A 27,725-nucleotide genomic window follows, 5' to 3' on the forward strand; every position below is an offset into this window, starting at 1 on the left:
GAACACAAATGATGATTTTTAACTTCAACCGTTGCCGTCTGTCAGTCTTATAATGTGAGTAAATGGGAACACAATCAATAAGAGTCGAAAAAACATGCACAGACAAATCCAAATTAAACCCTGCGGCTCGTGACGACACATTGATGTCCTAAGACACGAAATGATCGGTTTGTGCGAAAAACCGAACAGTATTTATATAATTTTTTACCTCTAATACGCCACTTCGTTCGGCACTCGGTTAGTGAGGTCTGATCGTGCTCTGACAATGGAAGTGATGTCTAGCACTCATTGAAGTTTATGTGCGAGAGATCACTGCCGTTGTCAGAGCGCGATCAGACATCTCTCACTGAGTGCTGAACGCAGTTGGACATAGTGGTGTATTAGAGGTAAAAAATTATATAAATACTGTTCGGTTTCTCGCACAAACCGATCGTTTTATGTCTTAGGACATCAATGTGTCGTCACGAGCCGCAGGGTTTAATTTGGATTTGTCTGTGCATGTTTTTTTGACTCTTATAGATTGTGTTCCCATTCACTCGCATTATAAGACTGAAAGACGGCAACGGTTGGAGTTAAAAATCATCATTTGTGTTCTACTGAAAAAGTAAAGTCACCTACATCTTGGATGCCCTGGGGGTAAACAGATAAACATCAAATTTTCATTTTTGGGTGAACTATCCCTTTAACATTTAATATTGCCAAGATTATACTCACCGATGTTCTATCCTACTAACATCATATCCTAATAAAAGCATCAATTTATAACAGCTGGAACTCGAAGGCCATTGTCAGAATAATAATAATAATAATAATAATAAAAAACAGCAATATTTGACTATTATAACTTTGACTAGTTTCTTTAGGGTGGAGAACCAATGTGGCATAAGTGATTAGACTACTGATTGTAGCCTACTTGTGTTTGTAATAATTAAGATTTTTTAATGTTTTTGAAAGAAGTCTCTTATGCTAACCAATGATGCATTTATTTGATAATATATGAACTGTGTGTGTGTCTATATATATATATATATATATATATATATATATATATATATATATATATATATATATATATATATATATATATATATATTCCAGTAGAAAACGGTTATTTTAAATTGTAATAATATTTCACATATTACTGTTTATACAGTATTTATATTAATTAGTTTGGTGCATAAGACTTCTTTCAAAAACCTTTAAAAATGTTAAGAATTTATTCCAACACTCTTTTGTCTAATTTTTAATTTGAAAAAAATTTAGCTTGACAAAACATGATATATGTTCAAACACCTTAAATGATCAAAATATACCCCTAGATATTAGCTTTTCTCCAAATATTCTAAAAAATGCCTGCTTTAATGACATTAAGACACAAGCGAAGAAGCAGACTCCATCTGCGCAGAAGACACAGTAGCCAGCACTGTGACGGATAAAAGCAACTAACGCTGGTTAACTGCTCAACCAGACCACCAGGTGGCAGTACTACCCGAAGGTCTAATCTGGGTGGACTAGTAAAAACTAAAAATTCTGGATTAGGGCGGTTCAAACCAGCCGGAAAAAGGATCCTTAATGGGACCTCAGACAGTACTACAAATTCAGCAGAAAAGCCAAGCATGATTTGATTTCTTCCTCTCATCCGTTGTGAGGCCATGTTCAGCCAATGTTCAGTAAAACCCAATGACATCCAACATTCAGAAAGAACAACTCTGATTTAGCTTCAATTGCAAGAGTAAGACAAAAGGCACAAGTTCAATTAGATCAATTAACAAAAGCAGCCATCAATATCAAATACTGCAGCTCACAATTTTTTTCTCTCTAAAGCCACTCAATAAAAGGTCCTGTGCCTGTTTTGGTTTCTTCGAGATTTCTTAAGTAGGAAACAAAACCTTTGAGTTGTGAGAACACTCAAATACTTCCACCCATGTAGTGTGCACTTAACAAAACCCTTGTCACAAGGAAGTGACATTGTTAAATCTGTCAAAGAGCTCCATCTGATTAGAATCCAACGGCCTGTGCTCCTCACAACCTCCCGGCGGTGTGCTCTAATGTAAAGTTTGAGTAAATAACGTAACACTGTTCCACATTAGAGATCTCCATCCTCATCAACCTGTGATCCGTGGCCGTTACAGAGGAAAGCTTCCTTCTCCGGGGTCACACTGTCCCTGTTTAGACCGCAGGCGGGTTTGTACACACTCAGTTCTTCGTCCATACTGGAATGGGCCAGTGCAGCTTCAGTACTGTGCCAGATTCCATAGCCAAAGTAGATTATGAGTCCTGGAGAGAACAGAGGGATAATGGAACAAATTATTGACCACATACATGCCAAGTGCTTCCCTGGAGGGCATTCATAATCGTCAAATGACTGAAAGCCTATATTTGATCTTTACAAACAGCACAACTAGTGTTTACGAGTAGTTGGACCAGTTTTCAAAAGTTTCTGGACAAGCATACTGGCTCGTGTAGGAGCATGTACTGTACCTATAGACATCCAGATGGCGAATCGTATCCAGGTTCCCCTGTCCAGCTGCATCATCAGGTACACATTGACAAACATGCTAACCACTGGGATGAATGGAAGTAAAGGAACCTGTTGGAAGATGTGAAAAATTATTGTTGTAATTAAAAATGGTTGGAATGTCAGAATTACAGCTTATAAGAATGTCTTTATATAAAGCGCATAACAAAATCACTAAAACTAAAAATTAATATGAAAACATATATATATATACACACACATACATAATTGACTCTTTATTTCAGTTTTAGTAATTTTATTACTTCACCTTATACTTGTATTTCAGGTGGTTGTCGACAAAATTTAAGTTTAAAGTTTTTCATCTATTATTTTCTATTTCGTTTTATTTCAGCTTTATTTCAGTTACGAAAACATTTTTAACAAGTTTTAGCTTTAGTTAACAGTAACACTAGATGGTTTCATGTGGTTTTAAAAAACATTTTTAAAGAAATTTTAAGGTAATTGCAAGGTAATTTTTAAAAAATAAATATCAATTATAAATTCATAAATTTCTTTATGTATTTGGGAAGTCATACAACACAACATTAAATTAGATGATATTTTAAGAGACTTGTCACTGTCATGGCATTCTGGGTCTATATGCTATCATTTTTTTGCCTGTTGACTGTACCACATTACTTCACTGGTCACATTACATAACTTTGATTCGGTGGAAAAAGTATTTAAATATACATAATCTGTGAAGTTAAAACCTTTTTTTAAAGAAAAAACATTCAAAAAACAATTTCTTCATTGTAATATCAGATGTATCATTTTTGAAAAGAGTCAAAATACAAACACACACACACACACACATATGTATATATATATATATATATATATATATATATATATATATATATATATATTAGTGCTGTCAATATATATTAGGGCTGTCAATATAAACGTGTCAATGCATGCAATAAATTTTTTCACTTTAACGTGTTGAAATATTTAACGCAATTAATGCATCCCTTGCATTCCTTTAGCTAGCGTTACATTATATGATCACGCTCTTATTCATGCAAATGCTTTTAAACCATTTAAGCGCAATAAGACACAATAGAGAACTCAGTGCTGTACTGGCATGCTGTCTGTTAAATTTTAATATGAAATAATCTTAATAATCTTAATACAGAAATTAAAAACATGCTTATCACAAAAGAGGTCCATTAAAGTAACTGCATACATGAATTTAATTTTTTAGATATTTTTGGATAAATTCAAATAGATCTGGACAAAAAACAAAAATCAAGCATCTTGTCACTGACCCAACATAATAACAGAAACCATAATATTTTTCTTTAATAATTAACAATCAACATTAGATTAAATGAGACTAACTCTACAAATAGTAAATCAACCTCTAAAGAGCTGTTTTTATTGGGTGCGACCACATCCTGGTAATCTGTTAGATGTGTATTTGTATTACGCCTTTAGGTCTAACCTTAAAAGAGAGCTTGGTTTTACTCTCAGGTTGTCTCCAGATGATAAACGTGAGAATGACACACAGGCTGAACAGGACACTGAGAGTGACAACATTCCACACTGCAGTTCCACCCAGGACAGCCAACAGGCTGAAGCTGAGGATCAGCAGACCTGGAACAGACACAGTTTAGAAACCCCCAGAAAACAACTGAATAAAATCAAAAAGCATAATGCTTCATACCAAGCAGACTTGTGCAGATGTTAACAGTGAAGCCTGACAGGTTGGAGGGTTCAGAGATGTCGGGGAAGAGCATCGTTCTGAAGCTGAATCGCTCTTCTATGCCAGGAAGAATCCCCATGCTAGGCGTACTTATGGTCTCGCTCATTTCCATTTCTTCCTGTGTGTTTGCCATGTGATATGTTTGAGAAAACTGTTCAGGCTGGTACCTGTAGATCACAATTTTATTATACAGAAGTGGAATGTGAATAGCCTAATTGCAATTACACAAATATTTCAAATGCATTCATTTTATATTCATCTGCCAACCTGAGGACTAAAACACAGGCAGCGACCAGGGTGTACGCCAAAAGAGTTCCTATAGACATCAGATCAACCAAGTCCTTCAGGTCAAACAGGAAAGCCATGATAGCTGCAAGGGAAGGAAGAGGATCAGATATGGTCATCTGTTTTGAGGATAGTTTGATATTTGATATTTATATTTACAAAGAGCAGTTTAATAAGGTTTCAAAGCTACATGTTCTGTGTAGAGAACATTCATGTTTTCTGTATCAGGACATAATAAAAAAATCATCTAGTGCTTGGCAGGTCTTAAAATTTGTAAATAGAACCTCAGATGAACAAAAATACATGACATATCACACCATGTCATTATTTATTTAGCAAAAATAAAGCCAAGATGGAAAAGCCATGGGTGACAAAGTTAGGACACCCTATGGTTCAATTGCCTGTAGATCCACTTTTAGCAGCAATAACTTGAAGTAATCATTTTCTGTATGGCTTTATCAGTCTCTCACATCGTTCTGGAGGAATCCTGGCCCATTCTTCTTTACATGTTGGTCCAGTTTATTGACGTTTGTGGGCATTTGTCTGTGCATAGCTTATGCCACAGCTTTTCAGTCAGGTTGAGGTCTGGACTTCACTGGGCCATGGCAACACCTTGATTCTTTTCTTTTTCAGTCATTCTGCTGTAGATTTGCTGGTAATCATTAGATCACTGTCCAGTTGCATGACCCAATTTTGTCCATAAAAATTGTCGCACAGATGGCCTCACATTTGACTCTAGAATACTTTGGTATACAGAGGAGTTCATGGTCGACTCAGTGACTGTGAGATGCCCAGGTCCTGTGGCTACAAAACAAGCCCAAAATCATCAGCCCTATATCTGCATGCTTGAGTTTTGGTACAAGTTGTTTGTGCTGATATGCTCTTTTGGTTTTTACCAAACTTGGCACTTATGAACTTGTGAATTATGGCCAAACAACTCCACTTCGGTCTCGTCTGTCCAAAGAACATTGTTCCAGAAGTCTTGTGGTTTGTTCAGAAGCAACTTTGCAAACCTAAGCCATGCTGTCATGTTTTTTTTTTTTTGAGAGAGAGAAGAGGCTTTCTCCTGGAAACCCTTCCAAACATGCCATACTTGACCCGTCTTTTTCTAATTGTACTTTAACTTTATCATTTAACATGTTAACTGAGTTCTGTAGAGTCGGAGGTGTAGTTCTTGGGTTGTCTGCAATTTCTCTGAGCATTACACGTCTGATCTTGGGGTGAATTTGCTGGGACATCCAACTCACTTGTGAATAATCTTCCTCACTGTAGAATGATGGACTTCAATCTGTTTGGAAATGGCCTTGTAACGGTTCCCAGATTGATGGCAGCAACAATTGCTTCTCTAAGATCATTGCTGATGTCTTTCCTTCTTGGCATTGTGTTAACACACATCTGAAGGCTCCAGACGCTCAAACTGCCAGAACTTCAGCTTTTATAGAGGCTATATTAGTCTTGTTTATAATCAGTTAATCAAAGACATTTGATTAGCAGTGCCTGACTGTTACTTACCCTCTAAGGGTGTCCTAACTTTGTCACCCATGGCTTTTCCATTTTGGCTTTATTTTTGCTAAACAAATAATGAAACGGTGTGGCATGTCATGTGTTGTTTATCTGAGGTTTTATTTTCCAAATTTCAAGACCTGCCAAGGATCAGATGATTTTCTATTATGCCCTGATACAGAAAATCATGGAATTAATTAGGATGTCCTAACTTTTTCACATGACTGATATATATATACACCAAGAAATACTCCTAAAAGTCTTTGTGTCTAGTTTGTCAGCAAAAAGTAATTTAATAAATAAATAATAAATATTCTTCAAAATGCTCATGGATTATCAACTGTTACAAAACATTTATCAACATATTTAAAAGAATTAAATAGACACCTGTTTAAACATGTAAAATAATATAAAAAACGGCACTTTCCACAAATAGGGTAAATAATTGTCTCACATTACTTTAACCCTGGATGAATAAAGGGGGTTTTATAAATATTTTATCAATAAAAACACATTACACATTTCATTAATCAATGTAATTTTTATATTTTATATATCACAATTATATATTACTACCCCAAGACTGCATAAATGGGGTCAAAATGACCCATATTTATTTCCTATGGAAATGTTACTTAACATAGTACATTTTGATGTTTTTGACAATAATAATAAGAGCATTTTCACATTATTTGTGAGAAATGTGGGGAGTGAAATCTTAATGTTTTTTCGTTAATGCGTAAAGTAATAAAAAAAAATCCGGGCAACTATCAAATATTCTATAACAATATACAATATAAAATGAATTTAAATTAAAATATAATTTAATATAAACAAATTCTAATATTTAGTCAAATTATTTTTAGTTATATTTCCTTTCTGAAGGCCAAGTTCCTCTTTAGAAAATAATAATGGTAATATTAAAAAAAAAAATCTGAGAAAAAAAAAATGAAATGCCATTAGTACCCCATTCATGGAAAGGCTAAAAGCATAAGCAATTATTAACTCTTTTTATGCATGAAACGGAAACAAAACTACAGTAAAACTGACGTCATGGTATCACCTTTTGTTTGCACAATAAAACAAACAATTCATAGCAAACTCTGTCTTACAAACTTTTATTCCAGGAAACTACTGGAATAATTTTTAAAAGGAAAAAAAAAAAATACCAATTACATGTAACTGCTCCATGTTTGTCTTATAAACATTGAGTTTCCAACCTCCTCCCTATAGATACGTACAAGCTGATGTTTCTAACAGCAACAAAAGCAGCCCACTGAGGCTGAACCCTGCATTCCCACAATGCCCTCTGCTCTTACCAGCAATGACCCCGGAGGCCAGAGTGGACACGACGGGCGTCTTCTTCTCGCTCACCCGTGCCAGAAACGAGAAGAGCAGACCGTCCCTGGCCATGGCAAAGATTATACGTGGGAGGGGGAACAAGGACCCCAAGAGACTGATCATGGGATGATCAAAAAAAAAAGGAAGAGAGCAGAAAAGAAAATAGAAATAAACACATAAGCCAACTGGGCAGCTGCCAGAGATTGTGTCAAAGGCAGAAAGGGGATAAATCCAGTTTATTTATGAAAAAAAATAAAAAATAAAAAAAAAAAATCTCAATCAAATGAATCCCATCGTAGCTTTTGGGGGCAGGCTGCATCACCCGGCCCATGCCAACTACGTTCAGTGTGGCGAAAATGTCGTTTTTCCATGCAACATGCTCCAGTGGACGGATGCATGATACTGCAAACGTAACGCGACGTCAGTAGATTAGTAACATTAAAATTCATTCTCACCTGCGAGAAAGCCTGACGTTATAGTGGCAGCTAAGGGAGTTTTTGTTCTCTCGCTGATTCCAGCCATGTATTTGAAGAGCAGGCCATCGTCAGCCATGGCCCAGAGCACACGGGGCATGGGGAACATGGCGCCAAGCAGGCTGCCGCAAGAGGTGGAGAAAACAAACCATGCCATGCAAAAGAGAGACACAGACATAGTGCATTCATACACTGCTGTGGTGTTATTATAAGATAGATACATGCCACAAATAGGCCACCCTCACCAATCAGAAGAGAGATTAGACCACCCACATAAAAATAAAATATTTGCAAGAGCATAAGCATTAATCTCTTGGCATTCAAGAGTAAATTTTTAATGATTCAAATTCAAATGGTGATTTTAAAGGTAAAGCGTGTAATTTCTGAAGCACTAGTGGTGAACAAGTGGCATTGCAAAAATAATGATTGTTTCTATATGCGTCTACCATCCCTTCTGCCTTAGATGACACTCAAACAAACAGGGCAATGTTTTGTAAGCGCCACATAGCCACAGCATTTGCTCTTCAGGGAAATCAGCCTACAAATACACGCTTTTCATTTGATTGGCTGGTGTTACACAACTTCTGGGATTCAAGTGCACAGGTTTTTACCAGTATGCTCAGTGTTAAAGGGATAGTTCACCAAAAAATTATTATTATACTCACCCTTATGTCTCTCCAAACCCATAAGACTTTCATTGATCTTCAGAACACAAATGAAGATCTTTTTGATGAAAACTGAGAGCTTTCTGTCCCTCCATAGACAGCTATGCAACTACCACTTTGATGCTTCAAAAAGTTTATAAAACGATCGCAAAACTAATCCATATGAATTGAGTGTTTTAGTCCAAGTTTTCTGAAGAGGTACGATCACTTTATATGATGAATAGATTGAATTCAGGCTTTTATTCACATATAAACATTCATCAACTCGCACATAAGTTGTGGTAAACGGACGCTCAGAACCATGTGAGAACCAATAAGGTTCATTCTCCTGTGTTACACAGCATGTTTGAGCATCCGGTACAAGTTTGTTCTCGCGCGCCAAGCAGGTTCGGTTGAGCTTCTGTTTAGAAAAAGTTTATATGTGAATAAAAGCCTAAATTAAATCTGTTCATCATATAAAGAGAAAGTCTCTTCAGAAAATTTGGACTAAACCGCTCAATTCATATGGATTTGTTTTACGATCTCTTTATGAACTTTTTGAAGTGTCAAAGTGGTAGTTGCGTAGCTGTCAATGGAGGGAAGGAAAGCTCTCAGTTTTCATCAAAAAGATCTTCATTTGTGTTCCGAAGATGAACAAAAGTTTCACGGGATATCAACGTATTCCAACAATATTTCTCTGTCGTTATCGTTAAAGCTGTGGTGTTGACTATATCTATATAATGATGACAACTATTGATTCAATTTTGTATTCTCCTCAACTAAAATATTACTTTTGTCAATTAAAATAAAATGCACAAAATTAATGAATATGACATGAGGAAATATTGACTATGACAAGCATTAACAGCATTTAGTAGCAAATAAACCAGATACCAATAAGCAGAACTATGCATTTTGCTTTGTTTTAATTATGTCTGTGAAAGTTTTTTGTTTATTATGGTATCATCTACATCAGATAAATCTGCAGGTATAATCTTAATCATACACATTGGTAAAACAATATGTTCCTGTCTAAATGGGCAGTCCTTAGCAAGAATAAGCTGCAAAGTGGACCAGACTTCATGACGATACTCAAAAGTAGGTAGGTATTTTTGAACATATAAAATTAAACACTTCATTTTTGAATGGATTCCAAAATAGTATTTTAATATTGAAAATATGGCAATAACTGGAAACCAAAAAGAAAAATGCCAATAATTCTACTTCAACACTGTAGCTACTGAGGTTTTTTATTAGTGACTCAGAAGTTAGGTGGGTTGTTAGAAGGATGAGAGGTTTAGGACTTAGATCATGCAGAAGACATTTTCCCATTATAGATTACACACAATTCATGCTTCATAGTACAAACATTTCTGAGCAATAACATCTGGTGTGTATGCATGTAGGTCATAACTATAAGACTAATTACTGCCTGGCTTTTATGGACAGAAAAAATGTGGCATGAAGCCTTATTCCCACTCATGGCCTGGACTGAGTGTTACATAACTGAGAAACAGGATTCATAACTCAGCACACCAAATTTCCTTTCGTATTTTTAGCAAGGGGCTCATATGAGCTGCCTCAGGTAAAAATATACTCACAGTCACACACCATTGCTGCACCCTTTCAACCTCCCTTAGGTTGTCAGAGTTCACTTAGTAAAATTTAATGATTGAACTAAACAACATCCCAAAGGTTGTGCTATCAAAATGACTGAGGTCTTTTAAACAGCAACCAGGCTTGAGGGTAATTACATCCATTCATGGGTAATTATTTATTTCAGGTACATTTTTAGTGTTCTACTATGCAGGGGCTGGTTTAGTCTAAACTGGGCCATAGTGTTTTAAAACGACTTAAAATCAGTGCTTACCTAGTGGACAGGGCGCAGAGGGAGCCTACCGCCACGGCGTATGTGGCTCCTTCCCAGCCGACGTACTTAAAGGCAGCGGGAAGAGGGCTGTTTTTATCCAGCATGTAGTATGGCATCATCATGGTGAGGGCGGCCGATACACCAAAGTATGCCACAAAGCAGATAAGGAGGGAGGAGACAATCCCAATGGGAATGGCTCTCTGGGGGTTCTTCACTTCCTCACCTGTGATATGGAACAGGATATTTTTAGAAACAGTATTGAGTTATGGAAAATAGCATGATGCAGGCTGGACTCAAACCTGCATCATCCATATAAGCACCAAGGCCCAACATGTCAGTAGCTAATTGCTGCATCACAATGCCAAAAACATTGTCGGACCAAAGGAGGCCATAAACAGACCTATGCCCAGACTATCAAATGACAAGTGTTCTTAGACAGTTTTTTTTTTCCAAAGAGAACATTAATGTAACAAGACACCGGTTTATTTTCAGCTCTTTACATTATTGATATGTGGGGATTTTGTCCTATCCTATCTCATGACATGACTGATCATTATTGTGTGAAATTGAAAACGGATATTTAGTTGCTTGTCTTTTAATTAGTGGCTCTACAAAAGCTATGGAATAATAATAAAAAAATAATATAAAATGGGTACATGTGAGACAATTAAACATTTATTTACCTTAAAAATAAAAAAGTCACATCAGATTTACATATTAGATATTAAGCTTGCAATTAAGTTGCAATTACAAGAAATAAAGTTATTATGAGGAATACCTTTATACATCACATATATATCACATATATATGAGATCTGCTTGGTTACAAACACTCTTCTAAATATCTTCATTTGTGTTCAGCAGAACAAAGAAATTTATACAGGTTTGTAACAACTTGAGGGGGAGTAAATGATGACAGAATTTTCATTTTCCGGTGAACTATCCCTTTAATGACAAATAGTACTACTATGTATGTACATATACTAGTTTCGGGTCAGTGAGATTTCTTTTTAAGACATAAATACTTTTATTCAGCGAGGATGCATTAAACTGATCAATGTGACAGTGAAGGCATTTCTAATGTTAAAAAAGATTTCTATTTCAAATAAATGCTGTTCTTTTCAACTTTCTATTAACACATTAAGCAGTATAACTGTTTTTAACATTGATAGTAATAAGAAATGTTTCTTGAGCAGAAAATGAGCATATTAGAATGATTTCTGAAGTATCATGTCACACTGAAGAATACATTTTAAAATTGAAATAATTTTTTCCCCAAAAATATTAAAATAGGAAATAGTTATTTTAAATTTTATCATATCTTTGATCAAATAAACGAGAACAAGAAACTTTTCAAAAGCATAAAAAAATCTTACCGACCCCAGATTTTTGAACAATAGTGCACATTAGGTTTACATTCATTCGGCAACATTTAACTGTGCCATTAAAAAACGCCTTGTAGCTAGAAAATGACTCAGTGAGTAGTGTGAGCATGTTCCCTTTTGGCAAAAGTTCCTGTGGTTTGACCTTGCGCAGGGCACTGCATAAAACAGAGGATTAGTGTGTTCATGCCAGCAGTGGCAGAGAAAGCACAGGAACATGGGTAAATTACCATGTAGATAGAGGGGTTACTGAATGTGAACCACATCTACAGGGAGGGAGACAAGTCCAGACAAACCCTGAAACACTCTAGCCAATCGAATGCAAGGGAATGTGGGGGAGTGAGCTGCCATAAAAGAAGCAAACCATAAGCAGAAATCCACTGAGTATATCCATGCAAGATGATTATAAACATAAAGGAAACTCTAAATAACCTTGACCAAAGCAACATGGATGCAAGCCAAATATGTAGGTAACATAATAGTCTCACTGTTGTAGCACTTATTAAAAGCTTTTATATGTTATGTAGAAAACAAGGTTCTTGCACAATTTATCCGTACTTGTGGACTTGCATCATATATTTGACCTTTTCAAGCGAATTTAAGGAGAAAACAGGTGCCTTCTAAAGATTAGACACGAGATTTGAGAGCACTAGAGTTCAGAGTGATCTTTAGGTACCTGTGGTGGCAATGCAGTCGAACCCAACGAAGGCGTAAAAGCAGGTAGCCGCACCTGATAAGACCCCTGTGAAGCCAAAAGGCATGAACCCACCTTCACCCAGAATCTCTTTTGAAGGCAGGGGCTGTGTGGTACTGGTCAGAGAGAGTAATGAAGACGATTTTAACAAGACATTTGAATTTGAAAGGGATAAACATAATTTACATGGGGAAGTGTGTCATTTCTGTGACTCTGCAACAATAAAAAATGTGTGAAACATATGCTACCGTTCAAAAAGTTTGGGGTCGGTAAGATCTTTTAAAAATGTTTTTGAAAGAAGAAAAGAAATACAGTAAAAACAGTAATATCGTGAAATATTATTAAAGTAACTGTAACCTCACGGCTCTCGCCTGCCCTGCTCGTCAGAAAAGATATGAAAAGATAAAAGATAATGTCACACGCATATACTTCAATGAGTGCAAGACATCACTGCCGTTGTCAGAGCGCGATCAGACCTCACTAAGCGAATGCTGAATGCAGTTGGACATAGTGGTGTATAAGAGGTAAAAAATGATATAAATAAATACTGTTTGGTTTCTTGCACAAACCGATCGTTTTGTGTCTTAGGACGTCAGTGTGTCGTCACGAGCCACAGGGTTTGATTTGGACTTGTCTATGCAAGTTTTATTTACTCTTATAGTAGAAGTTCCCATTCACTCGCATTATTTGACTGACAGACGGCAGCGGTTGCAGTTAAAAATCATCATTTGTGTTCTACTGAAGAAAAAAAGTCACCTACATCTTGGATGCACTGGGGGTAAGCAGATAAACATAAAATTTTCATTTTTGGGTGAACTATCCCTTTTAATATATTTTTAAATGAAATTTATTTCTGTAATGCAAAGCTGAATTTTAAGCAGCCATTACTCCAGTCTTCAGTGTTACATGATCAGAAACCATGTTTACATCCAATTATTTTTATGCAAATTTTGGGATATCGCATAAAAATTGGTGGATGGAAATGCCAAAATGCCCATAATTACAAAAAATGCACACTTTACGCTCAATTGAGTTGGATCATTTTTTATCCGCTAAGAAGACATGCGCATAAACTATGATGGAAACACATTTATCGAATAAATAAAGGTAAAATGAGCATCAAAAAAAGTCATGTGACTTTGCACAATAGTATTACATAAACTGGACTAACCAGCAGACGTTGCACAGCATCTGAAAAGTTGTAATGGTCATTTTGAGATGACTGAGCAAAATCTGTCATCAAAGTGGTTCGGTAAAATTACCAAATTACCGGTAAAATTGTTGCGTTTTGTCTGGTTGCTCTGAAGCACAAGACATTTTTTATTTATGAAAAAATATGACCAATTGGCAACTGCAGCAACTTCCATTTTCCTTAGTGATATTTGGTGCCATTTTATCAGGAAGATTTGTGTTCTTCGACTCACTGGAAGGAAACGGTGCTTCAATCGCATATGTTTTACGCCATATTCCAATTTCATGCACAAGTTAAATTCGCAATTTTGGATGGAAACATCGAAAACAGTAGTGCTTGCTTAATATCACAAACACAGAAAGACGGTTCACTCCTATTAGTTATTATGAATGGGAGAAACTGCAACTATGAAAAATATGTCCCGCCTTCTAAGTAAAAGAGCCAATCGCTGATTGATAAAGTCATTGCATCACTGCAGCTGCCGTTAGAAGCCCCGAAGGTCCTCATAAAAACCTGAGACTCCCGATTAGGTCTGTGCATGCGCATTGACTTGTCTAGCCTGAAAAATATGCTTTTTTAACTCTATATGAGCATAAGAAACAACATTTATGAGACAGTTCATATCAGATTTTGTTGCTGATTTGAAATATATTATTTAATTGTGAGTTCGCCAAGCCGTTTTTGAGATTTCAGGATTCCCCCATTTAAATAGATATGACTTGGTCTTGGATGCAAATATAGCCGCCGCCGCCGAGTTAACAGACTTTCCTTGAAAGGGACTTTGTTAATATATTGAGGTTTCTTTGATGAATATAAAGTTCAAAAGAACAGCATTTATTTTAAAGCTGCAGTCCGTAACTCTTGGCTCTCTAGCGGTTAATAAACATAATTACATGCATCTTGCAGAAGAACATTGTAGCCGGAGCTACTTCTTTCTGTCTATGTTTATGATGTGTCACGCAAAGTACTGTGCTGCTCCGCAGTAGTACGACCCGAACCAGTCTAAAATTGTCCAAATATAAACACATCCATAGTGATTCAGTTTGAAAAATGGATTCATTACTTGCTCATTATATAATTATGCTAATAATGCTGTGGACAGCAGCTTTAAATTATAAATGGCTTCACTTTTGACCAATTTAATGTGTCCTTGCTGAATAGAAACTATTAAATTCTTTAAAAATAAAATCGTACAGACCCCAAACTTTTGAATGGTAGTGTACATCTACAGAGGTCAAGCATTTTTATTATCATCTCATTCTCTTGAGATAATGTTGATATAACTTTTGGTATTTAACAAGATTACAAAGCACAAAATAATAAACAGAGCTTCCCTATGTTTGGAAGTCTTTGCTTTCTTTTTTTTTTCTTTTTTTGGTGTTGGTGTTTGGTGTTGATAGCATCACAAAAATAGCATACTCAAAAAAAAAAAAAAAAAAAAAAAAAAAAAAACATATTCCAAGAATGTTTTCCAAAAGTCATAAAAAGCACAACTCACTTAATGGTGAAATTAGTTACGTTGAGAATCTCATCAGGGTCCAGGTTCCAGTTCTTCAGCGTACCTTTGACCAGGCCAGATACAACCATGAACAGCAGCACCAGAATGTTGATGCAGGTGAACACTTTATTGACCATGGCTGACTCCTTTACCCCGAAGGCCAGCAGGCCTACAGCAAACAAAACGTAGTTCAAAACACTACGGAGCAAAGTCAACACAAAGGGACGCTAAATATATACATTGAAAAAGCTTTCATTTTCAGAATGAATGAGTGTGTTTCACAATCACTGTTTTAAAATGAATATTTCATGTTTTAAAAATGTATTTCACATATTTTACAGTAGAAGACACAACATGAAAATTACACAATTCTATCAGTCAGTCATTGCTCCCTATGTAATTGGTTGTCTAGTCATGTTTTACCTGTGAGAGTGAGGATGATTAATACAGAAAACATATCTGGATACTCCGCCAGAATGCCTGGAGCGTTCATGGACATGTACTGTCGACAAAAATGCTCAATATGTTTTCCAATCAGCTCATCAAACGTGGCACTCCAAGCTCGGGCTACACTTGAGGTTCCTAAAAAGGTTTTACAGATTAAGTAACATAAGACATAAAGAAAAAAAAAAAACACATAAAGAAATGTAAAAAAACAATTTGTGCCATCTTAGTTTAGGTTTCACAGAAATAATAACTACATTAGCTAAAAAAGAAACACATATAGTAGGCCTATAGGAAAATACATGTAGTTGTTTATTATTTACAAGTGATATTGTGTCATCTCACCTATAACATATGAAAGTATAAGGTTCCAGCCAGTTATAAAGGCCCATAGTTCTCCTACAGTCACGTAGCTGTACAGGTACGCTGAGCCTGTTTTCGGCACTCTCGCCCCAAACTCTGCATAACAGAGGCCCGCGAGCACTGAGGCCAGGGCCGCGATGAGGAACGACAACACGATGGCCGGTCCAGCGTTTTCCCTTGCCACAGCACCGGCCAGGACATACACCCCAGCTCCCAACGTGCTTCCCACACCAAGAGCCACCAGGTCAAAGGTGTTCAGGCATCGGGAGAGACGTGATTCTTCTGAGTTGCAATTGACAACCTTCACCCTTAGCAGCTGTTTCCCGAAACGCAGAAGCTTTTTCAAAACCATTGCTGATTCGATATGATGCCAGGCTCTTTTCGTGCTTCGTTTTACCACCGTTTCACTCTCTCAATGTTTAGAATGTTGTTAAGAAGTGTTGTTTATCTGTGGGAAGAAAACACAAAGTAATGAACTTGAGAAACTGGCAGTGGCAGTCTATATACTGTAGATGATGTCAAATGATTAGGGATGCAAAATATATCAGTATTTGCTGCCATAAATGTCACATTTCAAAATAAATCATTAAATTATAACCAAATAATGATTATTTGTAGTTGGGCAAAAGAAAACAAACCCAAGCAAAGCAAAACAAAACCATTACATGTTAAAAAATGCGAAAACAATTGAAAATTAAAATATTGTTCTTGTTCGCCAAACAAAAGAAAGAGAGCAGCATGGACATTCTTCAAAATATCTTATTTTCATTGCAAAAAGTAAATTATGACTTCAGTACGTCAATGAAATATTAAACCTAACAAAAATGACTGGGTAATGTTACAATATGTTACAAAGTACTGTAATAATATCCAATCATTTTGTCTGATAAGGTTTTTGTCCATATTTAGTCCAAGACAAGATTTAAAGATTGTTTAATAATTCCCCACAAAATTCATTTCCAGAGATAAACCAAAATGCTATAGCAATTATATGGTGCTTAATTGTTACACCTTCCCAGTTTGACCAAAATAACAAGGACTTTTCCAGATATTTTCCACCAGAGATAAGTGTTTAAGCACTGCAAACATTATGTCCTTTTCCTAAGCTCCAGGACACAAACCAGCACATTTGTGGGGAGGATAGCAGCTGTCAAGATTTTTAATGGCCTAAAAACGTGCCGAGCACTGACACATATCCACCTAAACTTGTAGCCAAAGGCTAAAAAAAAACTTGCATGTTTTTGATAATACTGCAAGACAACTCTACGCTGTATTCTGAATCGTAACCAAACCTCTCTTGAATGAAAAGCACACTGGGCAAGTCCAAGATTCAAAATGGGCGGCAGCTCTCCAGTCAATAAGTTCATACAGCTGCACTGTCTCCAGCTTAAGTACTGAACACTTTTCCCAAGTGTTGAGTAACATGGAGTGAAATCCATAAAATGTGACTGGTGGCAGAGCTGGAGAGGCCCACCGGGGGATAATCTATCATATTCATACAAACTGACATGTGTTGCGTAACCGAGAGCGGAACTTAATGGCAAAAATACATGCAATTGCAAAAGAACAACTGGGATCTGTGTTCACAAGCTCTGTGAGAACAGCCTGTTCTGAGAAGTTAATTAGATGCAAATGAATCTCTTTATGTGAAGCTACCATCATACCCCTTATGATAAAGAAGTATACTTCATTTTATGAAGTATACTTAAGTAATGTTCAAGTATATTTTAAGTATACTTTATAAGTATACTAATATAAATGTACTAGTAGCAAACTTGTAAGTGTATTATTTCAGTATTGCTTGAGACTAAATTGGCCCAATTTAGTATATAAAAAGTATACGTTTAAGTGTACTATAAGTGTAACAGTAGTAAACTAGTTCACAACTACTGTATGTTACTCATTTGTACTGCATCTGTACTACAAGTGAACATAAGCATACTAGTAGTTTACTACTTTAATACTAGTAGTAGGCCTACGTTTTAGTATATGAAAAGTACACCTTGAAGTCTTCTCTCAGTAAACTACTAGTTTAGTAGTTTTATACTGCAATTATACTTGTAAGTTTTCTTTAGGTGAACATAACTTCACACACTTATAGTTTACTATTTATATATTATTTTTGCACTTTAAGTATACTGCTGTGTTCCTATTTAGGTATTAATTTTTTATACTTGAAATATGCATTTAACTGTACTACATTTTAAAAACACTTAATTCTAGTTTCATGCATCCTTTTTTATCAACATTTGAATGAACACTGTCCATCAACACCCCCAAAACTTCACAGTCCTGGGTTGAGATTTCATTCAGTAATGTTAGGCAGTTTTGATTTACATGCTGTTTAATGTTTGATGATTGCGTTATTTTACATTTGCATGCGCAATCTTCTATCACTTGTTTCAGCTTCTTCTTCTCCTGTGTTTTGATCCAGAGGAATTCTGTACTCTTTCAGAAAATGCATAATAGCGCCCCCTACCGTATAACAGTGAAACACTGATAGCCTGAAAATTCAGTCAGTGGTGGGGAAAGAGTAGAGTAGATTTGAAGTAAATTCCTATGTACCCTAAAAGTGGACTAGCCTACACAAAAATTCAGATACTCAGAATTAGGAACATATCCGTTTTCTTTATCAATCAATATTTACAAAGAATGTAAGTTTATAAGACAGTACGTAAAACTAGGAGAAAAAGCAATTAATAGGCTACTCAATCAAAAAATTAAACAGCTACAAGCCAAGTATACTTAGAATACTTAATTATAATTTTAAGTATATCTCAATCAAAATATTGAGTAGTATAGGCCAAATATACTCAGTCAACTATACTTAAGTGCAGTTTATAAAAAGTAGACTGAAAGCGTACTGTATTATTTTATAGTTTCAAAAAAGTATACTAATAGCACACTTGAAAAACTTTTTTTTAAGGGACTACAGATGTGAAGCAGTAAATTTGGTCTTTTTCTCACAGAATAAAGGAAAATACCTTTCAGGAGTAACTAACTAAAAGTTGTCACATTACTACATTTTTCAAAAGTATGACAGTAGCTCAGCTGCTTTAAAAAAGTGCAGCTTTTTTTAGCCACATATCGTTATGGCACAATGAAGCACTGAGATATGTTATGATATGTTGCAATAAAGATTAATAACTCTTCACTTATGCCAAGCATTGGGATGCACACTTTAAGAACTGCTCTGCTTAAGGTCAATGGTTTTAATCTAGTCGTAGCTGGTTTAAGCTGGTCAACCAGTTGCTCCCTCAGTCTGACCCAAATGTCCCTAAACCAGTAAAATAGACCTGTCTGACCAAGCAGGGAGCTAAAACTAAAAAATCCAGTTTAGGTTGGTTTAAACTATTTTTTAGCATGGTAACTGAGACACAGGGTAATTAACATAGCTTGTAATTTAATGTAGTTAATGCAGATTTTGTTATAAACACATAGCATAACTAAACACTTTTTTTTAAAATAGTGATTGTCGCTTAACTACTTCAACCTATAGTAACATGTGAGGCTTTGGTCTGAATGTATATTCCTTAACAATGAGCCTATAAATTAAGCTACTGTGAATCATGACCCAGGTCTTTGGAGCTACCATCTAAACAGAAAAGGGGACATAAGAACTCACTTCCTGTCACACTTGTCACACTTAAATGGAAAGTTCCAAAGACGTGGAGGTGGCGACCTTTGCTTTCTCTCCCGCAGTGCTTCGGGGGCTATCGGATGTCTTGAATGTCAGAAACATGGATCGCACAACATGAAAGCAGGTTAGCAGAGTCACTCGAGCAGTACTGCACCTTTAACTGTTGTCATTTAAATCACGCAAGCATGGCATGAGGGCCTGACTGGAACAAACCTGTTGCTGAAACTGCAAACACAAGCTTTAGCCATGTTTCCCACATCTAAACACAGAGTTCATTAAAATGAGATTAGCAGTTTGACCAAGTAAAGACAACCAGAGTTCTTCACAAAGGTATTATGAAAGGTTTAAAGCTGTGCACAAGACTGGATCAGTAAAAATCATGTCTTTTTGTGTTCAAATGCACAATTATTTTCTGAACAGACTCTAGCAATCGGCATGACCATGCGCTCCAGGAGAAGTCTCAGAGTGCAAAAGGTCTCAAGAGAAACCAGTGTTGTACGCAAGAGTTTATGACACTGTGTGAATGAAGTAAATTTGTTTTTTATATATGAGATATATATGAAACAACTGCAATATATAGGAGAACATCCTTAAAATATATGCTTAAAGCACTTGACATGACAAATTAATCTCTACATATAATATTATATGATGTATTTGCTACATCAGATAAAATATCATGTACATTTCATGTAAAATAATTATGCATATAATAATAATAATATATAAATACCATTTAGATTAAGTTTAGCTTAAAAATTAAGCTTAATATCAGGAGTGGCGGCAGAAAGTCACTGTAAGGTCTACAAAGCTTTCAGTCTTTTCACCTATTGAGAAAGTGGAACATTTTGCACTCTCATCTAATAACTTTTGACAAAAAATCATTTCCTATCTTTGGTTTTAAGTAATCCAAGCACAATCTGCTCCTGAGGGTCTTCTGTCCAGTTGGACCTCATTCAGATATCCCAGCATTCACTGAGTGAGCTGGTCTAAACTGCTCTACTGGTGTGACATCAGACCTGTTGAAAGATCTGTCTCTAATATGGCATGCTGTAGGAATGCAGAAAGACCACAAATGCTATGAAGGCATTTTGGAAGAGATTTATAAGCAATGGTTATCAATTTCAGTGTTGGGGTTTGCCATGACCCTAAAGTCTGCAGTCAAAAGTCACGCTGTGTTTGATTTTGAAATGCTCAGAACAGTTGACAGAATTTTCACTGGATATTGAATTGGATTTTCCTTCGTGTTTTATCATGCTTAAACGGACAAATATATACAAATTTAAGCCCTCGATGTTAATCAAACAACAAAAGAAACAAAAGAAAAAGAGAAAATCACTTACTGCTCTTGACCAAATATCTTTCGTAGTTTTATCAGGAATCAGTATTTCATTCATACAATGAAGACTAAGCAGTGTTATTTTACATTTGATTACTTTTTTCTGTACCTAAATACTATTGTTAGACCAACCTGAAAAATCAAAGTACTGTTTATTTAATTTGTCTTTTTAAATTCTATTTATTTGTGCTAACGCTTGTAATTTATTTTTTTTAATTCTTATTTTATTACTGACTGTTTACTTGTGTTCAATAATTGAACTTTATATTAGTTAGCTTAGTACGTTTTGTTGTGGTATCGAAATTGGAATCAAGAATTGTGAAATTTTACTGGTATCAAAAAATTTAAGTTCGATCAACAACCTTATTTAATTTAGAATACAATGCTGACAAGGGTCAAAAGAGCCCCACATGTGAGGGAAAAAATAAATTATATCATGGCCACAAATTAAGAATTCATTCCCACAACTTACTAATTTGTCAACTGTTTAATGTAGTTAAATCATGGCCAAAATGACGGAACGAAATAAGGCATGGAAGTGAATAGCACAATGTGGCTATGATTTACCTAAAACAACTGAACGAGTTAATAAGATTTGGTATTCCATCAATGCTGATTTCATAGCCTTACACACTTACTGAATGTAAAAACGTTTTTTTTTTTTTCTTTTTTCAGATGAAACATCTGAGACAAAATTAATATTTAAATATAAACACAACCAAGATGTCTATTAGCATTAGCATTTGAGTAATTATTTACTTCTTGAACGACATCATACATGACAGTCACGTGCTGTGTATTTGCAGCACTCTGTCTGCAGGAAACGGTATGGAAAAATCACATCTAAATAAATCCCCATACCTTCATATGAGGGCAGGGTTGTGTAAGGTTAATAGTGCCATCATTCAACATTCCAGCTCAGTCAGGACTAGTGAGGTGACCATAGACACACACATGCAGTTTATCTGGCTAAATTAAGCAGGTGGGTAGAGCAGGGGTGTGATGCCTGGGAACCAATCAGTGGGCGAATTTCTGTTATGGTGTTAAACGTGCAGTCAGGCGGTCTGAAGTTTTAGCCTTGGGATGTTTGTACCTTTTTATTTCACTTTTAATCACAACATTTCTTCAATAAAATCCCATCAGCATGTGAACTAGGCATACTGATCCTACGCTAGCATCAATACGGGCTAGAGTACTGACGTCACAAATGTTTAGTGAATCATAACAACCACAACACAAGTCCCTTCTAGAAACAGCAAGGCTTCAGATAGGAAATAGGGTCAAGGGCACAGTGTCTACCCAGAAAGAAAATGAACATGTTTTGTTGATGTGTTTTTGTGAACGTCCAATCACATGAGCGTGTTTAAAGTGGGCACAATGTACCTGGCACCATCCAACCAGCCCAGAAACTTGTGACTGTTATTTTACTTTGGAATGTATGTGACAAACATTCTTCAGTTTTGGTCTTTGGCAGGAATGTCTAAATTCATTTAGGACGTGCTCACAGCCAGCCAACGGGGTGAAAAGACTCCTTCTGTCTGCCTCTCTACTTCAACAAAATCGTCAACAAGAAAATGAAAACAAGTTTGGTTATGAATAAATTCTAGCATGTCAAGGTAGCCTCAAATAACTCAATATTATAAGAAAACATGCTTTATCTACTTTTTCTTCATGACTAGTTGGTACATCTTAAAGTCTTAAGCCTTAGTTGTTTATAATAGCAACATGAAGAAGTTTCACTCATCGGCTTAAAACAATTAAATCAGTGTCTCTTCCTGCAGATAAAGACCCATGACAGTTTTAAAAGGACGACCAACATGAGGCAGGAGGGTAGCCAAGGTGGACAGAGTCTCAGCTGTCTGTCATTGGGAGCAAAGCCAGTTCTCCACCTGTGACACTGTCACTAACCTTCTCATGAAGCACGTTCTATGTAGAGTGACCCCAGTTAAGGTAAAAGGTTTACTGTAAAAAAAACGGCAGCTGTGGTTGCCAGAACTTAACCATAAAAAATATGGTAGCAATTTTAGGTTTTACGGGTCTGCGCTTAGTTTACTATCTATTTTACAGTTCAGAACCGTATAATTTAAAGGTTTATATTGTAAAAAAAACTTTTTTATTTTAATGTAATATTTTAACGTAAAATTACATTAAATGTACTGTTAGATCTATTACAGTTTTTCACCATATATAGTATGGAAACTTTCTGTAAACCAATTAACTGTTTTTCACCGTAGCGGTCTTTTACCGTTAAAATCACGGTCATTTTTTAAGACTATAAACTATAGGTTGAAGAGGACAGACACCCAGACTACTTTTAAAGGGATAGTTCACCCAAAAATTAAAATTCTGCCATTATTTACTCATGCTTAAGTTGTTCCAAACCTGTATGACTTTCTTTCTTCTGCTGAACATAAAAGAAGATATTCTGAAGAATGTCGGTAGCCAAACAATTGATGGGCCCCATTGACTTCCATGGTATTTTTTTCTCCATGGAAGTCAATAGAAGTCAACTGTTCGGTTACCCAAATTCTTCAAAATATCTTTTGTGTTAAGCAGAAGAAAGAAATTCATACAGGTTTAGAACAACTTGAGGGTGAGTAAATGATGACAGAATTTTTGGCTGAACTATCCCTTTAATGCAAGAAAGAAAAATAAAAGAAAAAGATGCATATAAATTATCTGTGTAAATAAATGTATAAATATTTTCAACTTTTACCCTAATAATCATTTCATAACTGTGTGTATACAGTGCACATTACTGGTCTAGACTTTGGGTTAATTTTTATAACAATTACTCTATATAATATATTTTTTTTCTTGTGTTATTTTTTTGTGTTATCCTGCCATGTTTATTTTTAGTCTCACACCATGAACAGGAGGGAAAAACTGACTGTATTAACAATAACTAAATTTAACACTGACAAAATCAAAATTGTTATATATATATATATATATATATATATATATATATAAATATTAAATACCTATAGTTATTTAATATTAATGTGATTAAAGTTATACCTTAAGTTATTTTACATTAAATATTATATTTAATATAATTATATTAAATATTTAAGCCAGGCTGCTTTTGTGATTAAGAATTTGTTCTAAGTAGCTTGCCTGGTAAAATAAAAGTTAAATGAAAATGTATTATAATGTAATTTTCAAAGAAACTAATGCACATTTTACTGACAAGCGATGACTGATTATGGTACTAAATTGGACAGTCTGGGGCCTCAAAATGAGAGGCCCATATTGCACACACCCCAAAACAAGCTACCGCTGACATAAAACTGATATAGTTGAACTGTGCTTGAATGTGTGCCAACATATGTTGGTACAAGACAAGTTTATTTTGGAAATAAGGAATGTTACCTCTTCCTGGTCCCTCCTTAATAGCCCCATCTGAACACCTTATTGCAGTTTTTGCAATGTTTTATAGAAAAAGCATTCATTTACTGTATGTAACTGCAATGTTGTTTGTTGTGCTTGTGGCTTCAGACCTTGTGTCTGCGACATATTATCTCAGACATGATAAAATTAGACAAATTTAGATACTGCAGCAAAAGTGGAATTATAATCTATCTGTGACCCTTTACCAGTCTAAAACCCATATTAACACATTTTTTGACAATCTAAAGATTAGTTTATAACCATTTTCTGATGTATTTTAATGCTTTAAAATCGATCTACTCACCTTTTTTGATAGACACCCTAATTGGCCGATGGCCAGCTAATCACATTTATTTTAAATTACAAGCCTTGGACTAAACCTGCAACCTTTACAACAGCAGCCCTGGTTCTAAACCACAAGTCCACCACTTAGGCTTGTTTTTAGTATTTTATACGTGAGATGTCAGGTAACACGTTATGTGTTGGGGGCATAGATGCATGTGACCCAATTACGAGAAATGTACTAATCAATCCATTGACATAACACAGAAAACCTGCAGGATGAGCCACGAGGTCACGAATCACAAGATAAGCAAAACACTTCTACTTCCATCTAGATAGATAGCTCATGGTTTCTGATTACTTTGGTTTTGAGAGGACAAATAAACATTGAATTTTAGGTCTTATGGTGGTCTTCATATTGCACAATAAAAAGCCTTTCAAGGGATGATGTAATAATATTGTAAGGGTCAACAGCATCTAGTTTGGGATTCATTAACAGACACACACCCACACACATAAACATTTTAGTATTGTATCTCCATCTATATACACTGCCATCCAAAAGTTTGGAAACAGAAACACCCCTGGCAAAGTGTGGTTTTGGACAATATCAGCATACATTTTTCGGTTCAAATAAGAAACTTGACATTATCATCGAAGACCAGCAATAATAATTTTCATTTTGATTACATAATAATGGCGATATATACATGTCAAAGTCAGACATGCCCTTTTGCCAGCTGTGATGCTTGGTTACTGGTTTAAACTTGGCCCAGGTTTGTAAAAGAGTTTTGGGTCAGCACACCTTAATAGCTTCAACAATTGATTGCCAATTAAGTTTAGAATACAATGAACCAATTAGAACCCAGTTTAGGTCAGATAACTGCTAATGGTGGATATTTTGATTAATCGAAAATTTACGTTTTTTCTATGTCTAAACTGTTTGTGTAATAAAATATGTTTTCGTAGTTTGTCTTGTCCCTTATCAGTGCAAAATGATCACAAATTAAAAAGGATTCATGCCAATATTGTCCAAAATCCCACTTTTCTAGGGTGTTTCCAAACTTTTGGAGGGCAGTGTGTATATATATATATATATATATATATATATATATATATATATATATATATATATATATATATATATAAGCAAATAAATAACATAACAAAAACAGTCAAAGATCTTCAGAGCTGTTCTGTGTGCTCTTTACTGTGATCTATGTAATATGTAAACATTCAACAGGTTCATCCAAAAACTACAAAACATTTGACAATGAATAATGTCTCTAAACTACAAGCAGCCTGTGAGGATTTACTGAAAAAACCTGGAGCATTAAAAGAGCTCTTTGTTACAGAAACCATCTGGTCTGAGGAAGAAACATTTCACATACAGTGACTCAGCTGTAGTAAATAAAGACCCCTACTGGCCCCATTCAACAGAAAACTTCTCCTAGTGGTAGAGCACTTGCATTGTTTACATATAAATACAGTTCATGGTATGTGTTAGTCAGTGTTGATGCTACGATGTTTTCCATTATAGCAATGAAAAAACATTGCATATTAACATTTATAATATAATAAATTATTTAATCATTATATATTTGCAGCACTGGAAAAAGTTTACAACCTTCAGACAAAATCTGCTAAATTAATCTAATATAAATCATATAATGGCATTTTTTCTGCCAGTAATAACTTTAGACTAGCTACTGCAACTTTTATGGCATGAGGTGACACGCCGCTCTTTTAGATCAGTTTACTCTTACTAGAAGAAGAGACTCCGGTATCACTTATAAATAGAAAAGATTTACCTACAGAATATTTTCCAGCTTTTATTATTTAAAACATGTAGCCTTATGTGATGTATAACCAAATTTATTTCATTACTTTATAACATTCTATTTTTATTATTCTTATTAAGAATATTTATTATTCTAATTGTCTTTCATAGTTTTATTTACATATAATGCATATACTACTGCATTACAAAACCTTTTCTCTGATTTTTTTTTTTCTTGGCAAATTACATCGTACAGCTGACTGTCTGTTACTTCTTATGATTTAAATAATTAGCAGACGAACCATGCAACGACAAAATAGTGGTGAAAGTAAGAAAAATACCATTAAAAGCCTATAACGCCATTCATACTAAACGCGCTCGACGCAACGCAAATAAACCAGAACGCTCCCACTAAAATCAACGAATCTGCATGCGAGTGTCTCATACTAAACCACGGGTTTAGGGGCGACAGCTTTCATAAACCTAAAAACATTTTAACTGTCCGCAGCTATCCCCTCTTTTCCCTGCAGTTCAGACCACATTAGACGTCGGGAGACCCCGTACGCTCCGTCCCACGTTTTCCTGCCTGGAGTGATAACGGCTGCATGTGAAGTAACTTAGCTATTTAAACCATCATGTGCTGCCGCGGATTCATTTTTACTATAATAACTATAGTAAAAGCGTAATGATCAAAACATTTCCAAAACTGGTGGAAGTTTTAGAAAATCGCCTAAAGGAAGGAAACTGTGTTAGCTGAAACAGATGTTGGGTCTTACCGTCAGCAGCAGATCAGGCTGGATCCAGTGATACTTGTGCTGCAGGAAAACTTCCTTCAGATTATGTCCTCCAGCTGAGGCTTCTGGTTAACTTATGTGGGCTGAGTCTCCTGACAGGTGGTGTGAGTGTGTGTGTGTGTGTGTGTGTGTGTGTGTGGGGGGGGGGGGGTGTCATCATTTGTGATGTGTAAGGTACGTGGGATCGGGTTTCACTGCGGTTTTGTAAATGCTCCTCCCGACTTTTGCTATTCGCTAAAGAGAAACTGCCATTCAAAGAGTCAAATGGTGTCTTCAAGGGAATAGCTACAAATAAAGCATTCATAAATTATTAAAAGTATTAAAGCAGAAGCATAATATGGGTGCGTTCACACTTGTAGTTCGGTTCGTTTGGTCCATTTGGTCCGGACAAAGAAGAAAAAAAAACATTTAGTCCTGGTCCGGTTAGCGTTCACATTGGCTATTTTATCACCGAACCAAAAGATACCGAACCTTCAGGCATAGGGATACATTCACAACGTGATTGGTCGGATTTTATGACGTATCGCCTATTTTCAGACGGAACTTACTGAACATCCAAAACAATGCTGTTTTCTGAGGTAA

At 35.6% G+C, this 27,725-nt stretch overlaps 1 protein-coding gene across 3 annotated transcripts; it reads right to left on the minus strand.

The window, feature by feature from the left end:
• Nucleotides 1-1,060: 1,060 nt before the first annotated feature.
• Nucleotides 1,061-27,229, minus strand: slc7a1a (solute carrier family 7 member 1a). 3 transcript variants are annotated; one of them, XM_067397970.1, is made up of 12 exons: nucleotides 27,126-27,229; nucleotides 15,898-16,363; nucleotides 15,532-15,690; nucleotides 15,109-15,277; nucleotides 12,401-12,534; nucleotides 10,343-10,565; nucleotides 7,334-7,470; nucleotides 4,494-4,596; nucleotides 4,188-4,393; nucleotides 3,966-4,117; nucleotides 2,482-2,590; nucleotides 1,061-2,277 (listed from the first exon to the last, which is right to left on the minus strand). In XM_067397970.1, the coding sequence occupies exons 2-12, from the start codon at nucleotides 16,265-16,267 to the stop codon at nucleotides 2,087-2,089; spliced, it is 1,953 nt and encodes a 650-aa protein (XP_067254071.1). In that variant the 5' UTR covers nucleotides 16,268-16,363; nucleotides 27,126-27,229; the 3' UTR covers nucleotides 1,061-2,086. The 3 variants fall into 3 exon arrangements, with proteins under 3 accessions (XP_067254071.1, XP_067254069.1, XP_067254070.1); XM_067397968.1 differs by lacking the exon at nucleotides 7,334-7,470 and adding an exon at nucleotides 7,811-7,950; XM_067397969.1 differs by lacking the exons at nucleotides 7,334-7,470; nucleotides 27,126-27,229 and adding exons at nucleotides 7,811-7,950; nucleotides 17,208-17,259.
• Between the last annotated feature and the right edge of the window lie 496 nt (nucleotides 27,230-27,725).

Source organism: Chanodichthys erythropterus, chromosome 10 (assembly GCF_024489055.1).
Source record: "Chanodichthys erythropterus isolate Z2021 chromosome 10, ASM2448905v1, whole genome shotgun sequence".
Classification (NCBI taxonomy): domain Eukaryota; kingdom Metazoa; phylum Chordata; class Actinopteri; order Cypriniformes; family Xenocyprididae; genus Chanodichthys; species Chanodichthys erythropterus.